The sequence below is a fragment of the Gossypium hirsutum genome, chromosome A08, assembly GCF_007990345.1.
Source record: "Gossypium hirsutum isolate 1008001.06 chromosome A08, Gossypium_hirsutum_v2.1, whole genome shotgun sequence".
NCBI classification, from domain to species: Eukaryota; Viridiplantae; Streptophyta; class Magnoliopsida; order Malvales; family Malvaceae; genus Gossypium; species Gossypium hirsutum.
The window spans coordinates 23,912,286-23,929,383 of record NC_053431.1 but is presented as its reverse complement, the minus strand read 5'-3'; the positions used below and the strand labels follow the sequence as shown (position 1 = coordinate 23,929,383).

The 17,098-nt window shown below is 30.8% G+C and overlaps 1 protein-coding gene and 1 long non-coding RNA gene across 2 annotated transcripts; both read right to left on the bottom strand.

Annotated features, from left to right (window-relative positions):
• Positions 1-6,470: 6,470 nt before the first annotated feature.
• LOC107906705 (organic cation/carnitine transporter 7) lies at positions 6,471-11,060 on the bottom strand. Its single transcript, XM_016833821.2, has 6 exons — positions 10,933-11,060; positions 9,740-10,011; positions 9,330-9,567; positions 7,515-8,031; positions 7,238-7,440; positions 6,471-6,923 (listed from the first exon to the last, which is right to left on the bottom strand). The coding sequence occupies exons 2-6, from the start codon at positions 10,009-10,011 to the stop codon at positions 6,702-6,704; spliced, it is 1,452 nt and encodes a 483-aa protein (XP_016689310.2). The 5' UTR covers positions 10,933-11,060; the 3' UTR covers positions 6,471-6,701.
• Positions 11,061-12,388: 1,328 nt separating this feature from the next.
• LOC107906626 (uncharacterized) lies at positions 12,389-15,514 on the bottom strand. Its single transcript, XR_001686742.2, has 4 exons — positions 14,683-15,514; positions 14,487-14,595; positions 13,318-13,465; positions 12,389-12,763 (listed from the first exon to the last, which is right to left on the bottom strand). It is a non-coding gene; the product is annotated as an uncharacterized lncRNA (long non-coding RNA).
• Between the last annotated feature and the right edge of the window lie 1,584 nt (positions 15,515-17,098).

Below are 17,098 nucleotides of genomic sequence, written 5' to 3'. Positions count from 1 at the left end.
ATCATATTAAAATATTATCACAATTATACAATTTGCTTCAAGCAACTTAACATGCACGTTCGTAATACAATGACTTTATGATCATCTTATGCAAGTTAGTGCACTTATACATGCATTCATAAATCTTGAGTAAAATTACTCATAGCATTCACTTAACTTCTCTAGTTATACATATAGCATCATACAAATGCAAATTTAACATGAACATTTATCTCAATATAAACTTTCCTTTCATCTTATCTCATCTTTCATATTTCCCGAACAATTCTTAATCACAATTTATTCATTATCACATAAACATCATGAACCATTATTCTTACATTTTATGAGCCTCAACTCATCATAAACATACTTCTGTACTATCAAACTTAGCTCGGTTGGAGTGCGCATCTGTCTGACAAAACATTTTATATCTGGGTCGGGAGACATCACACTATCATAGTTCAATATGGCATGTATAGCTAGACTCTTACTCATACTAAATATTCTAATAACCGATTAAACCTTTGCTCTGATATCAATAAATGTAACACCCCTTACCCGAGCCGCCACCGGAGTCGAGCACGAGGCGTTACCTAACTTAACTTACTAATTCGGGGTATAAAATTTTCTTTTAAAATTAATTTATTTACATTCATTCAATATGTCCCTAAAAAAGGTCTTCAAGACCCTAAAACATGCAATTAAAATGGTTCGGGGCCAAATTGTGAACATTAAAATTTTTTCGAATACTTAGACAAATCAAAACAATTTATTTCATTATTCCTTATAAAACTGCCCACATGCGTCATAGTCACTAAATAAATCATAACTCGAGTCAAAAAACTCAAAATTTAAATTCGTGAATTTTCCTTGAAAATAGACTAATATATCTTCTTATTAATTTTTTTCCAGAATTTTTGGTCTATCCAACTAGTACAGTTTATTAGTTAAACTTTCCCCTATTGCACTATTTGACTACTTTGACCTCTCCTCACTACGAATCAATTTTCTCCCTGTGCAAAATTCAAATAACCATTCCGTTTATTTCTCTTGAAATTAGATTCACTAAAGAATATAGAAATATAAAATATAACTCCTAATTATTTTTTTAAAATTTTTAGTAAATTTATAAAGTCAGAACAGGGGATTCAGAAATCACTCTGACCCTGTCTCACTAAAATTCAGATATCTCTTAATATAAATTTCTTTTGCTTACTTTTTTTCTTTCATATGAAAATATACTCAATAAGCTTTAATTCTACATCTCATTTATGACCTAATTTCATTTCTACTATTCTTGGTGATTTTTCAAGATCACGTCACTGCTGCTGTTCGATACTGTTTTATTGCTAATTTCACTTTTTCATGATTTCTTTGTATTAACTACCATTTAGGCATATATAACACCAAAACATGTTCTTCATTAGCCATTTAAATAGCTAATCATTATCAAATATTTACATACCATTCTTTAGCCATATCATAAGGACATACACACAAAATGGCTAAGTCCCTATACATGCCATAAACTAGAACGTTTGTAAACGAAAATACCTATTTGGCAACTTGATAGTCGATAGTGTGAAGTGATCTCCGATGACCTCCAACCGGAGCTTGCTTTTAAGTACTCTGAAACATGGGAAAGTGAAAGAAGTAAGCTTATAAAGCTTAGTAAGTTCACATGTAAAATAATAAGTATTAGCAATCAATTTAGCTTACTACTATGCTGTCATAATTTGCTTAAATAATGTTTAGTTCTTACTTTCCCATCTTACTCATCGGTAACCTTACGAAAGGCTCAGAATACAAAATGCACCTTACTTAATAGCTTGTTTACATACCTGCAACATCTCACTTAACACATGAGTACTCTTTCTTAATATAGGCATATTGCCAATCATGTCATAAAGTGTCACAAGCATAACTGAAAACACATCACTTACTTAATACTTGATAATCTCAGTTACTTACAATCTCAATATCAAATAAGCCTTAAATGCATAGCTGTACTCTTTCTTCATGTTCTCACCTTGTCATTTCTTTGACTTACTCTTTGGATTACTCGGGAACCTTTTCCTTTTTGAACTTACCATTGCCATGTCTTGACATGGTCTTACATGGTATCCTTGCCTTATGAACTCACCAATGCCATGCCTTGGCATGGTCTTACATGGGACCTTTTCCTTATAGTAACTCATCGATGTCATGTCTTGACATGGTCTTACATGATTTCCTTGCCTTATAGAACTTATCAATGCCATGCCTTGGCATGGTCCTACATGATATCCTTATCTTCCCAAATGCCATGTTCCAAATATGGTCTTACATGGTATCCTTGTCTTAGTGCCAATGTGTGGTCTTACATGGAGTCCTTAATCAATGCCAATGCCATGTCTTGACATGGTCTTACATAGGATCCTTGCCTTGCCAATGCCATGTCTTGACATGGTCTTACATGGTATCCTTAACCGTCAATTCCTCTTTAAATGCCATGTTATGAACATGGAATTTTCCGTCAATTCTTCCTTAATTTCCATGGTACAACTATGGACTTTGAGATATCAATGCCTTTTCAAGTCATAGCTGAAACATACTTGCTCAAATTCTTAATGTTAGTCGCATAACTCAATAATAACAATACTAATAACAATAATTGCATAATAATAAAATGCTACTCAACTTACATACTTACATTCTCAATCTCATCATATCATCAACTTAACTTATTCTCATCAAACTATGCTAGTCAATACTTTCTTGTTATCATACAAAGCCATAGTACAAAATATGGTCTTACATATAAATTATACAAGTTCTCTTTCGAATATCGAATTATTATCGAACATTAATCATTATATCTGAAACTCAATACTAAAGTATTTATGGCAAAAATATCAATTTATAATTCAAATATGCATAATTAAACGCTTATTAAGTATATGAACTTACCTCGATACCAAAACGACCATTTTACTAACTTTCCCGATTTTCGATTTTTCTCCCGTTCTAGGTCCAAATCTCGCTTTCCAAGATCTAAAACATCATATTTCACTTATTTAATTAATGTACTATTCAAAACATTCCCTAACTCAAACTTTGGCAAAATTACAATTTTGCCCCTAAACCTTTGCAGAATTACGATTTTTCCCCTAGGCTCGGAAATTAAAATTTATCCATTTTTATTTTGTTTTATGACATGCTGAACATTTTTCCCTTCTATGGTAACATCAAATTCCCACTCTATCATGTACTTATGAACATTAGGTATTTTTACCGATTATGTCGTTTTACTCGTTTGAACTTAAAATCGCTTAGAAAAAGTTGTTTAACATAATTTAAAGCTTCATATTCTACCATAAAACATCAAAATAAACACATTTAACCTATGGGTATTTTTTCCGAATATGAACCCTAGCATGAATTATTGCTAGAATAAGCTAAATCAAGTTACTGGGGACTCCAAAAACGTAAAGAACATTAAAAAGGAGGCTAGAACAAACTTACTATTAAGCTTGGAAATGGCTTCCCCCATGATATATTTGGCCTCCATGAAGAAGATGGACCAATTTTGGCTTTATTTTCCCTTTTTAATTCTTTTAATTACTAAGTGACCAAAATGCCCTTAAAGGCTTTTCTTTCAAATTTGTCCTATTATTGCCCATTTTTGTCCAAACTTAAATATAATGGTATATTTACTAAACAAATACCTCCACTTTAAGAACCCATTTCAATTAAATCCCCTTTATTATCTAGAACACACATTTTGCTAATTTTACAATTTAGTCCTAATTATCAAATTAGGCACTTATACATAAAATTTCTTCACGAAATTTTCACACAATTATTCAATCAATGAATAAACTTAAAAATTAATCGAAATAAATTTTTTTGACCTCAGATTCGTGGTTTCACAACCACTATTCCGTTTAGGCCCTATTTCGGGATGTTACATTAGTTATCTACTAATATAAGTTGTCTTCCTACATTATGATTCGACCACATAATGCAACTTAATAGTAGTTAAAGATTAGATAATCAATGAGCCAATATTTTCTTACATTTTGCTTTGCATGTAAAAACAATTGAGGATATATACAAATGTTATTAATGTATAATGAAATTTTATTTAAACCAATGTGTTCAACAAATTACAAGTATAAATTGATGAATACACTATACTAAGGACACTAGATCCTAAAATGTTGAATGAATTTATATGATATGAGAGTTGTAATTAGCCCTAGTGATTTTCATGTCTTTCAGTCGTTATGTATTTGGTATGCTTATAGGAATAGATAGCACTTGTGGTATGAGATAAGAGATTTGTACAAATATAATGAGTGCGAGCTATATGTTGCGGCACTTTGATTTGTTTCATACTGGTGTGCTGGTTGGATCACTATAACTTATTTATATTGTTGTGTTTGTTGGGGAACTTTGATATGTACATTGATGTGACACAGGGACGAAGCTAGAGGGGCAGGCATGGGCCCCGACCCCCTTAAAATATAAAATTACAATTTAGGCCCTTAAAATTTTTTAAAAATTTTAAATTAGTAAAAGTAAAATTGTATTTTGGCCCCCTAAAATTATAAAAATTTAATTTAATCCTTTACAAATTATAGAGATATAGATTATAAAAAATTAAAATTTTATCTGCCCCTTAAAAAATTATTCTGGCTTCACCCCTGGTGTGACAGATGGTTATATTCCACACATTCAACACAAGATTCAACACAAGAGTCACCAAATATCATTGAGGGCTAAAACTGAAAATTTGTATGTATATGTGAATTTCTTAAGAAATACGAGGTTTTAAGGGTTGTAATAAGGCCTTGGTGATAATGAAAGTGGTGTAAAATAATTCGTTGGGTTTAATATGATAAAAGGTAGATTGGTAAATAAATTAAGAGTGATAAGGTAAAACTTAGTGTTAATTTTGTAAAATGAGACATTAAAGGAAAATGCCTTTCAATAAAGGAATGCATGCTTATAATTATATCATTTTTATTTGAAATGATTAATGTGAATCTTTATAATTGTGGCTTGAAAATAAGGTAACAAATCCTCCACACTTATTCTTTAGCAGCTCCTCCAATCTTCCTCTGCCTACAATATCTCATTTTAGTGATTTGCAACGTTTATTAACCTCATAAAAACAAACCCTCTAAAACTAAAAATAAATTTATTAAATTGTGTGAGACCTAAAAAATATTAAATCATTAAACTAAATATAAGGTAATAGAACGGGTAAATTATAAGAATAGTCATCCAATTATGCAGTTGATTCCATTTTGGTCATCCAACTATTGTTTTTATTTAGGTACTTAATTTTTCGAAATTAAATATTTTAATCACGCTATTGTTAGTTTTCATTAACTCAGTAACAAAAGTCTAATGTTAATTTTTTTTATTGACCTAATAACAAATTTAGTCCTCCAATATTTACACGTTCTATAAATTTGATTCTAGATCTAAAAAATTCAATAAATGTAACCCTCAATATTTATCAAAATTAATCATTTCAATTCTAATCTTAAAAAAAAATTACATCCCATTAAGATTGTAGGACAAACATTTTTTGACTAAAAAAAATCTGGCCCATTGAGTTGCTAAAAAGAAAATCTCACTACAGTTAGGATTGTTTCATATTTTTTGTATTTCAAAAATTCATGCAGATATTAAATCCCATCACAGAATTGGTAGTTCATATATTTGCGGAGATATTAAAATAGTCTTGATTGTTGAAATTTAAAAGCAGAATAAACTTTTATTTTATCCAAACTATAAAAAATATTGATTGATGGTAGGAGCGTTATGTGATTAAGTGTATCTAGTTGTATATAAGGACTTGAATATCATAATAGAATTGTGAGTTATGTTCACAAACATTGATTGTCAGGGTGCTAAGGACTAAGGAGGCTACACTATATGGTGATTAATCAACCAAGGGAGATGAAAGTTAATAGACATAGTCAGTTTTGTAGTGATTATTTCTAAAATATATTTAAAAATCTTGAAAATAAAAAACTAAACAAATATAAATTATATATACACTAAAAATGATAATTTTTGTAAATATCAAGGGTCAAATTTATTGAATCTTTTAGTATTAGGAATAAAATGTCAAATTTTGTACAATTGAAGACTAATTTTGTTATACTTTTTTAAGATCAAATTGATAAAATGTGTAAACATTGAAGGACTAAATTTATTATTAGGCCAATAAAAAAAGTCTATATCAAATTTCCATTATTGAATTAATGGTAACTAATAAAAGAGTAATTAAAATATAAATAAAATGAATCGCATAGTTGAATGACTATTCTTATAGTTTATATATTCTAATCTTGAATAACCTAGTTTAGAAAATTGAAATAGCAAAAGGGACTTGGAACAAATTATAGATTAAACTAGGAATGGCACTTAAAAATATTGGAATATCTTGATGGAGCATCACAAAAGAAAAAGAAAAGCAACTAATCTCATATGCAAAAGCTAGTATAGTTTTTTTTTTTTTTTGCAAAAGGAAATACAACCACCATTGATTAGTGTTTTTCCTCTTTTCCCTTTTAACATTTATGTCGTAGGAAAATGTACATAACAATGACCAGTATACTTTTTACAGTATAATTGGCAAGAAGAGCTCAATCATAGCATCTTCACAGTACTCACCTACAACACAATTTAACTTGTCTTAAGAAACCAATTGCTTATTATCAGCACGCAGTATCACTAAGTTCTCGTCCTTTAGTATCATAGGGGAAGAGTTGAATACAAACTAGTGAAACAACTATAACAGCCAAATATATAGCAATAGCTTCTGTTTGATGGCACGCATTCACCAATGCCACTGAAACAAGAGGACATACCATACCGCCAATTCTTCCCACAGCACTTGCAACTCCAGCACCTGTTGTCCGCACCGAGGTTGGATATAACTACACAAAAGGAGATTTCATATATTGAAACCAAGGAACGCATACAAAGATTAAAAGGGAACAAAATATGTGGCTAAATCAGACAAAAAAGGAGATTTGTTTTTCTATCAACTCTTTCATTGTCCTGTTCTAATAGAACACTTGACAGCCAATCCCATTAATAAATTCCTGTTAAGCCAACACCAACATGAAAATAAAAAAGAAAAGCAGCCTTAGTGATGTTAAAAATGAAGACATTGGCAATTAGGGAGTATTGAAACAACCGCTCTTAAAATCACTCACTTAAGTTTATATAAAATATTAAATGGGCTTACCTCAGGGGCATATATAGAGGCGACAGTAAAGGTTGCCATGGCATTCATGCGAGCTCCAAATAATAAGCAAGTAGTTAAAACAGCAGACTGACGTGTTAGTAGTGGAAGAAGGAAAATAAATGCTAAGCCAAACATAATTGACATGGTCTGCTTGCGGCCAACCCTATCGACCAATAATGCTGACAAAAAAAGCCCAGGAAGCTCTGCAACATAAACCTAGGTCAAATTTTATTTCAAAATAAAGCATAAAGAAGAATGCGAGAATGAGCCATAATACCTGCAATACTAGTAATGAATGCATTTACATAGAGGCTATCACCTAGGAGATATCCACTGCTTTGAATAGTTGGGAAACACCCACTTTCTCCACTACTTAGCTTTGAGGTAAGCAATATGATACCATAATATGAAAATGAATCGCCAAATAATAACACCCATAGGAGTGCAGTTGTTTTAATTAATTTTGACGAGAAAAGCATAAAAAATGACGACAAGCCTAATTTTGATTGCATGCTACTTTTACTCAGTGAGGGGAGTAATGGGATCCTATCTTCTGACGGGGTAGACTCTTCAGCCTTGTCAGTTGATCTACTAGAAATTAAGACACCAGCAGGAAGTTTTGTTCGGTTCACTGAAGCTATCTTCTCTAGGATTCGAAGTGCATCACCCGTCCTACCTTTCATGCATAGGTATCTTGGAGACTCAGGTGCAACACCATACAAAAAAAGCAGAGCAAAAGATGGCACAGATGACAATGCAAGTACCCATCTCCAGTTTAATTTAGCCATGACAATCTGCAATAGATAGAAAAGACAATCATTCTAACACTCTGAAAGTAAAATTTGTGTCAATAATTTTCTCATTGCACGAACGGGAAATCCATATTTTTCAAATGTCCATAGGTCCTCGAATTTAAACTTCAAACTTAACAGTGAAAAAACTTTTAGTAGCTGTTCAATATTCAAGAAATTTTCAATGCTCGGGTAAGTTTCTATGCTGATAGAGTTGATGAGGTAGCATAATAGGGAATAACACTTTAGTAACAAGCATCTATGTTTGTGCTATGAGCTTTGAGCAACAGGTTCAGGAGAGGGGAGGGGAGGGATCCAGTTATATGAAATTTTACTGAATAGTTAAAGTTCTAGCTAAAGTTGTCAAAGGCGCAAACTCTAAATGCTAGCTAGGACCCTTTCACCACTCTTAAGGCTTTGTTAACCATCTAGGTTGAAAACCACTTTTCAAACTAAATCATGGTTTTAAACAACATAAAAAAATGCTGGTAAACAAGTAGCTTTCATATAAAAGCTTGATTTTAAATCAATATTTTAACCCAAGCCAAAAAGGCAAAATTTTTAGCTTTGACCTTTAGACATTATCTTTTTAAAAGCTCTTGTTAACAGCAATAGTAAACACTATCAAACTTTAACAGCACTTTTTAAAATGCACTTGTAAACCTAAATGGTAAACTTGTCTAAGCACAGGGCACGAAAAAAGTGCTTGCCTGCTAGTGCTGGCCGGAGTGAAGGCACTAATTTAAACAAGATCATTAATATATACAGGACAAAGAAAAATCTTTGTATGATATTGAATAAGCTTAAGATTGATGGGTTTTACTACAAAAAAAAGTGCTCGCCTGTATTGCCAAATGCATTCCAACAACTACAATTTAGCATAATATCACACAAGAAGTTGGACTGTATAATTTCTTTCCCTCTTTTTTTTTTTTTTTTTTTTTTTTGCTTGTAAGCACAGCTGAATTGCCATTTTTCCTTCTGGTTATTGAAAGGACACTAAAGAAGCGAAAGGGAAGCATATGTTAGAATTGCTTCTTATGTGCCTGATTATGGTGCTGCAGGACACTTAATTTGGACCATGACTCAGCAACAAGTATCATGGTTGCACACCTTGGTATCACTGTTTCATGGTGAAAAGTTAACATCTAACACCTATACTTTCATGTCTGTTTCGTTGTACCTTTTTTAGTTTACAAAAATGTGAGATCTGAGCCTCCATAAGGTAAAGAGATAAAATTAAAAGACCCTAGCTTTAGGTGGAGGGAGGCCTTAAATTGGGTTATAGAAAATAGACATACCCAAACAAGAGTTGCCTCAAAAATTGATCCAAATGTCCAGAAAGTTGAAAATACAATCATCCACATGCCTCTACTAGAAGCTGGAACAAACTCCAGAAACCAGGATAAAAATACAGATGTGCCACCAAGGCCAAAACCAACGAAACCTCGAAGAATAACAAGTGATAAATAGTTCGGAGAGAATGTGCTCAAGAATCCAGCTCCACTAGTTACAATAGATATAGTAAGAAAACCTGTCCTGATAGGAGCAAATTTAAATAAAGGGTTAAAGAAGATTGAAACAACAATCAAAAGTCGAACAACAATTTGATCAACAATCAACTATAGACATGCTTACTGGAAAGAAATAGAAAATAAAACTAAAAGGCATGATTAAGGATTTATGATTTAGATAAAAGCAAAGGACACACCTCCTTCCGTAAGTATCCGATATAGTGCCCCATCCGTAGGCTCCAATTACCATACCAGCAAACACAATGGTGCTTAACAAGCTCTCCTGACTCGAGGAAAGTCCCCACTCTGACTTAACAGCTTGTCCTATAAAGGAAAGAATCATAATTTCCATGGCTTCAGCAAACCAACCCAGCCCTGCGTATGCAAGAACAAAGGCTTGGAATTTCCCGAACCCCAGGCTTTCAAGGGCTTCATCCAACGTATATAAACCAACCTGTTCATTATCCATCTAAGCAATTCAAGAAATGAATTAGTCATAATAGAATGTGTATATGTATATAGGCTAACAATTTCACCAATAAATGAAGCAAGAAACAACAGCGAAGCACACACAACAACTAGCAACAATAGAAAAGTCCATGTTATTAGCTCTAACTTCCCTCAAGTTTTTTTCTCAGTTCTAAATTTAAAAAAAAAAAAAAGTAAAATTACATAGGCAGCTTGCATATTTAAAACCTTCTGATACTTTCCACCTGGATTAGACCCTAAGATTCGTTTACTTAAAAAGTAGAAATTATCCTTTACAAGATTTTTATCTTCATTTTTTTATTTCAATCATAACTGTAAAATTATACGAATAATGACAAAAAATAATATGCAAATAAAATATTAACGATTGAAGTAAATAATATTAATTAAACATCGAGTTAAAATAAAAGTTAATTTTAAGATGGAAAAATAAATTTATAAAAACTGGAGAATTTTAAAATAAATAAAATTTTCAAAGAAAAATACTTATATATTTAAAAAATATAATTGAAAAATTCAAAACCTTTTTTCAAAGATTTCGTATATAAAAGAAAAAACTCCCAACTTCAACCATATGACGGAAAGTGGGATTTTCCGGGGGAAAACCCTCCAAATTTTCTTTTTTCTTCAGAATTCAACCATAAATTCTTCTATTCCAATCTTTGCAAAAAAAAAAAAGGGAATCCAGAAATATCTTTTCAAAATCACATAAAAAAATCCCTTTCCTTAAACCTGGAATTAACTCTCTATAAAGATTGCAAGCTTTTTTCACCTTCCTAAAAGCTTGTCAATTTTAATTATATTATTAAAATCCGAAACAAAAACAATCAGCAAAAAAAAAAAAAAAAACTTGCAAACTTTCAAACATGGAAACGAAGAAAAAAATTCAAAAAAAAAATACCTTCTCAAAGACAAGAAAAACGAGAGCGTCGTTATAAAAAAATCTATTTCTCTCCGCCCTTTATGATCACATTTGTGTGTGCTTAAAAAGGGAAATGGTTTGATTCTAAGATTTTCCATAACCAATTTTAGACGTGTTTAACAATTTCGAAATTTCCCTCTGTTTTCATAACTTTATTTTTATTTTCTTCAATTCAAGACAAATATAGAAAATATTAAACAATAAAAGAAATAAAAAAATTGTGAAAATAATCCACATAAATTTGAGCCACCATTTGACATCAATGTAATTTTAACTCCGATTCTTGGGACGATATACTTTTTGAGACAAAAAGCTCCCGGTATACTTAATGTCTCTTTTAGTCCTCTATTATACACGAGTTATCATTTTAATATTTGAATTATTCTACCCTTTTCTGATTTCATGTTCAAACCAATCATATGGCCATGTGGATAACTTACTTTCACATTCGTCTTTATGCTAAATTAATTTAAATGTTAAAAAAAAGGTGAAATGATAAATTAAAATTAAAGTTAAATGAAATAATTATTATGGATTTTTGAAATGCTGGAAATTTAAGGGATTGCTTCAATAATTTGAAATCCTTTTGAACCAATGGTTATTTGGTATTAGGGGAGTTTCACTAAAAATATTAAGGCTACCTTTGGTTCAGTGTAATGGAATAGAGCTGTAATGGAATAGAGTTGTAATAAAATAGAACTGTAATAGCAATTCAATTGTTTGGTTGAATGAAATGGAATAAAATTGTAATATTATTCTTGTGTTTGGTCGAATGGAATAGAATTGTAATAGCATAAAAAATTTGAAATGATTAGAGTACCCTTCGCAAAAATTTTGTTAAAAGGATGATTATTGTTATTAAATTTTAATAGGATTTTATTAAATATAATTTAATAAAAATAATAATACATAATTTAATTCTATTTTAATAAATTTATTATTAAATATAATTTAACTATAATAATATATAATTTAATAATATTCTTAATATAACAATTATTAAAATATGAATTAATAAAAAATAATATATAATATTATAAAAAATAATATACAACCTACGTTATTATTTTTAAAATATGATACATATTTAATGTGTTAGAATATTATTAGTAAAACAAATAATTTAGCATATATATCATATTCTCTATGTTACTTAAAGAATAATTTAAAAGAGTAATTTAAAGAATATCTTGTCTCAAATATTTTTACTCATAGACAGATGTTGAAATACAGCAAAAGAACTAATGAAATTGTTATGTTGTATATATATATATATATATATTTAACATATTTTCATTAATTTATTTACGCTGCTAGACGTGTATAATATAAGAATTTCATGTAAAAGTAAAAATGAATAATATAGATTTAATATTTGTAATCATAAAATCTCATGCAACTTCATTTTTACATGTGCCAAACTTCACAAAGAACATTGATTGAAAGTATCTATTCACAAAGAATAGCATTAAGGTTCCTTTAAAATATTGACCGAGAGTATTCTATAGAATCAAATATGATAATACAAGGCTATTTTAATATAATATATATTAATGGAAAATTATTGAACATATAAAGCTTCCCTGCATCAATGACTGAATGTATTTTAGAAGCTGGAAAATACAAAGCAAGAATACCAATAGACTGAATATACTTGAATAACATGCAACCGTTGGCTCATCTTCTATAAAATTTGTAAAGCTTTTGCAGTTGCAATCAATGGAAACTCCCAAGCTACCCATTTGTTAAATACAATAAATTAGTTACAGCAATAGGAAAAGGACCAACGATGGATACCACATACACTTCCCTGTAAAAGAAAAAAGTAATAGTAACAATTCAAGGTCAGGGTCAATACAAGCCAACAGAATAACATATAATAGTGAATCAAGGCAAAAAAGTAGTCACTTGAATATCTTTCAAGTAGCCTCTAAAATGAGATAAGATACAAATCGAAAAGAAAAAAAAAGAACACATAGAATGAGAAACCAAAAAGTGTTTGAATTCAATCATGGTAGAACAGTATTCACCTTGGCATCTTTCCCCCAATCCGTAATGTAAGATATAATATAAATGTGAATGAAACATAGAATGTTGAATCAATGGTGCAATACATTTGCATTGTTCATTAGATAAACAAAGGCATTAGAATTCAATCATGGCAGAGCGGTATTCATTTCGGCATCTTCCCCCCAAACCGTAACATAAGGTATAGATACAAGTTGGAATGAAATATAGAATAAGAATCAATAGCAAAAGGCATTTGCATTGTTCATTAGATGGCGTTTGTGAAGCAAAAACACATCACTTTCACTAATAAGCATATTAAGCAAAAACAGAATGCATAGCAGATATGATACATACAGTTCAGTAACAACTCTATAGTCTCCCTGAGTCGAACATGTTACACCAGACTAATGCGGTAAATCACCATCACCACAAGGATCGTCCCCGATCCATGCATCTACAATTCTCTATCCAAGTGATGCTTTTATCTCATTTAAGGCTTTTACTGCAATAAAACTAACCAAATATCAACCCATTACATCAAAACATATTTATGCTCTATTTTAATTTCCTTAATGATGATAGCTTCAATTCTCACAAAATCTGCAGTAACAATAAACATCACATATCCCTAAAAACTAACTTTAAATTTCTAATTGATCAATTTAAGCTGCTCCACAAGAATTCAAGCTAAATGAGTAGTGTGTTAAAAGTTGGCTAAAAAAGATGAAAACACAAGTGAAGAACCAAGCAGAGCACAAAAGCAGAGTATAAGAATTAATCTCATTTAAAGAACCAAATATACAAACACTACTGGTAATTTGTTTAACCAGGCTAAGTCATAAAATGAAAAAAAAAAGTAAATGTGCAAATTGTACAAGTCCCAAAACTGTAGAAATTCTTTGATGGGATAGATTTATTGTGATCCACAAAAGAGAAGCACTTACCATTTTGTCTTGAAATGTTCTCATCATGGACTGTTATTTTATCAATGATTCTCATCTGATTTCATTTTATAGGTATAACATACTATGGGTATAATGTGTATACACACAAAACCAAATATTAATTTTGGATAAAGCTCTTTAAAAAAAATTGGTGAGAAAAGAAGCTTTAGTTTCATTAAAGATGTTAATATAAGGTAAATAATACATAAAGGACATTCCATATGAATGCAGGCAAAAAAATGAGAGAGATCTTCAACTTTGGAAGAGAACAACATGGTCAATAATAGCAAAGGAGCAAAATAACAATTGAGTGAAAAAAAAACCTATTCTTTTGATTGCATATATTTTCCTATCAAACTGAAAAAATAACATCAATAAATTGTAAGATACAGAAAGGGAAGATGTTTGGGATTTACATTTTGTAAAATCTACCTACATATCTGCTCATATAATTTACAACTGATACAAGAATTGAGTTTAAAAATTCAATTGATAGAACTTTACTCATTCAAATTGCACATCTACATGCATGTATTTCCTCATGAATCAAATAATAGATGAGATGAATTTGGCCAATACCTGGCATTCCTTGTGTGGCTTAGCTTTTGAAATAACCCTAAAATAATAATTTTCTTAAGATTTGGGCATCATTTTAGCAGCTCCTCAACCCTTCTCCCTTTTCCTTCTCCTGAAAAATACGAAACTATTTACATATACAAACAAATATCCGGTAGGGGAAAACATATGCAGAATCGATTAGCTTCAGGTACTCTACCTGAAGAAGAATCAAATTGGATGAACTGATTCAATTTGTCTATGATTTTATCGAAATCTTTGAGAGGAGAAGTTGACTCGAAGAATGAATTGATCACCTCGTGAACAGTTGCAAAATCCATTTCAATTCCCCTTAGACAAATCATCAGAAACAAAAAAAATCAATCAAAATGCAAAACAAACCCTAGTTGAATTGTACTTACAACAAAATCAAGTTGATTTGGCCTTCAAGTTAATTTGCTTCCTTTAAGATTGATTTGAGCTTGAGATTGTCAAATGACCAAAAGAAAAAAAAGTTGAAACCGTTGAGAAATTTCAGTCTAAGAAAGGGTATTTTCGGAGGGAAAAGAAGGGTCATTCGATGGAGAGGTTGGAATAGCCATTCGGCACCTCCTCCCCTGAATAGCTATTAGGTGATTTTTAGAATGAACCTGGAATCCCCATTCGACATTTTGAGCATTCAACCAACCAAACGACTATTTTCTTGTGGAGTTTTGAACCGTGTCGTAATGGAATAGCCATTCCATTAAACCAAACATAGTGTAAAGGGAAGTCAATCTATCATATTAAAAGAGTAAGAAAATGGTTCCTCCTTTCCTTAAAAACCCAAACTAATCCCCTTTCTTATCTGTCTTCATCACTTTTCATCTCAAAACGGATGGTTTCACCTTGAGTCTTTACAACTAATTAGAAAAAGAAAAAGCAAAAAGGCATGGTGATGGAAAGTGACTTCTCTTCTCCTCGATATGATGCATTTTTTGAGTTCTTGTTGTCGATGACAATTCTACTTAATTGAAGATCCATAAAAAGAAGCTTAGAAAGTGTTCTTATGATCTTTGATTTTTAATTACTTTGAAAAGCAATATATTAGAAAGCATTACTTTTTTTTTAGCAGAAAATGCCAAATTTAAAAACTTATTTAGCAAAGTAAGCTTTTTTTTCTTTTGAAATTTAGGAAAAATAAATCAATTTTGGAGAGAGAAATAGAAAATGATGCATTTTCAGCTGTGGTAGTAGAAAGCGCGCTTTCAGCGTCCCTGCTAACACCTCAGTTGAAATTGCGTTATGTTAGACGAGTTTTCGTCCAACGATAAATTTTCCCAATGATAAAAAATCAAAAGGCTAATTTCCAGCAAGTGTTTTTAAAACGACTAAATTTTTTTTCTAACTACTAATTTATTTGCTATATAAACCCAACTCATTTTCTTTCTTTTGCATTCAAATCTTATCCTCTCAATTCTCTCAATTTTCATTTAGTTTCTTTCAAATACTAGTTGTTTTAATTTTATGTTTCATACATTCTTTGATTTTTATAATTTATAAAAATGTTAATGTCGCTTATTCTTTTGGATGACAAACACATTTCCGGCGTCCAATTACAAGTGGTAAGAAAATATTATTAATTTTTTTATTTGTAATGAAGTTAATTATTAAGTTGTTAACATTATTAATTTTATAATTTTTTCATGTTTATATAATCAGCTTGAAGATTAGATTATGGAGACATACATACATAATTTAAGTGCGAAGGCACTGCGTGTCATTGAACAACACTTTCGATTAGTTGAAAGATGCCATAGTGTTTTTGAAAATTTATTTCAAATTCAATTGTTATCGGTTGCGATTTAAAGATAGTGTTCTGTTGTTTTATGGTTAATTCAAATTTGATTGTTACTTCAAAGATGCCATAGTGTAGAGTAGCCACATAGCCATGTTCTGAGCCATATGGTCTAGGCTCTGTCACACGACCGTGTGACCCCTGTTTTCAAAGATTTTCAAATTACCCCTATTTTTTCTGTTTTGTATCAAAATGAGCCCTGATTGTTCCTAAATTATTCTTAAGGCCCTATAGGCCCGATTTAAGGTAAATAATTATATTTATGCTCTGGAAGACATTTGAATTTGATTATATGTTATTTAATTTGATATTTGAATGGTTAAATGTTGGTAATTGTTATGATTTGCGATACAATGTAATATCTGATACTAGTGCTAATGGAGCGCTCAAGATAGGTGGCCATATACTTTCATTTGAGACTAGTGGAAATTCGAATTTTCATACTTTATTTATGCGTTTTAGTTTGTACATTTCATGAATATAACTCATGCAATCCACATGAGTCGAGGCACATGCAACAATTGCATATGCACATGGAAAATGAAATGCTTGAAATATCCCACAGTTGTAGGTCCTTAGTCCTAAGTATACACGGTACGATCCCCCATTAATACCTTCATCGAGTCTATGGAACTCCGTAACCCAAAGTATTTGATTTGGATGTGAATGACACATTCCAAACGTAAAGTTCGCTCTTTCTACATTTTCTCTAATTTCTTTCATCACCGATTCAAACCAAATGTGACCACATTTTATTTTTCCAACATATTTTTTTACCCGTTTTGGAAATAAGGCTGCT

What these genes read in the sequence shown, in the direction of transcription:
- LOC107906705 (XM_016833821.2), bottom strand. Translation starts at nt 10,011, where the DNA reads ATGGATAATGAACAGGTTGGTTTATATACGTTGGATGAAGCCCTTGAA. An exon ending in ATTCATTACTAGTATTGCAG is followed by an intron (nt 7,441 to 7,514) that starts GTATTATGGCTC and finishes TTTATGTTGCAG; the next exon opens with AGCTTCCTGGGCTTTTTTTG. An exon ending in CCTCTATATATGCCCCTGAG is followed by an intron (nt 6,924 to 7,237) that starts GTAAGCCCATTT and finishes CCTTTTGTGTAG; the next exon opens with TTATATCCAACCTCGGTGCG.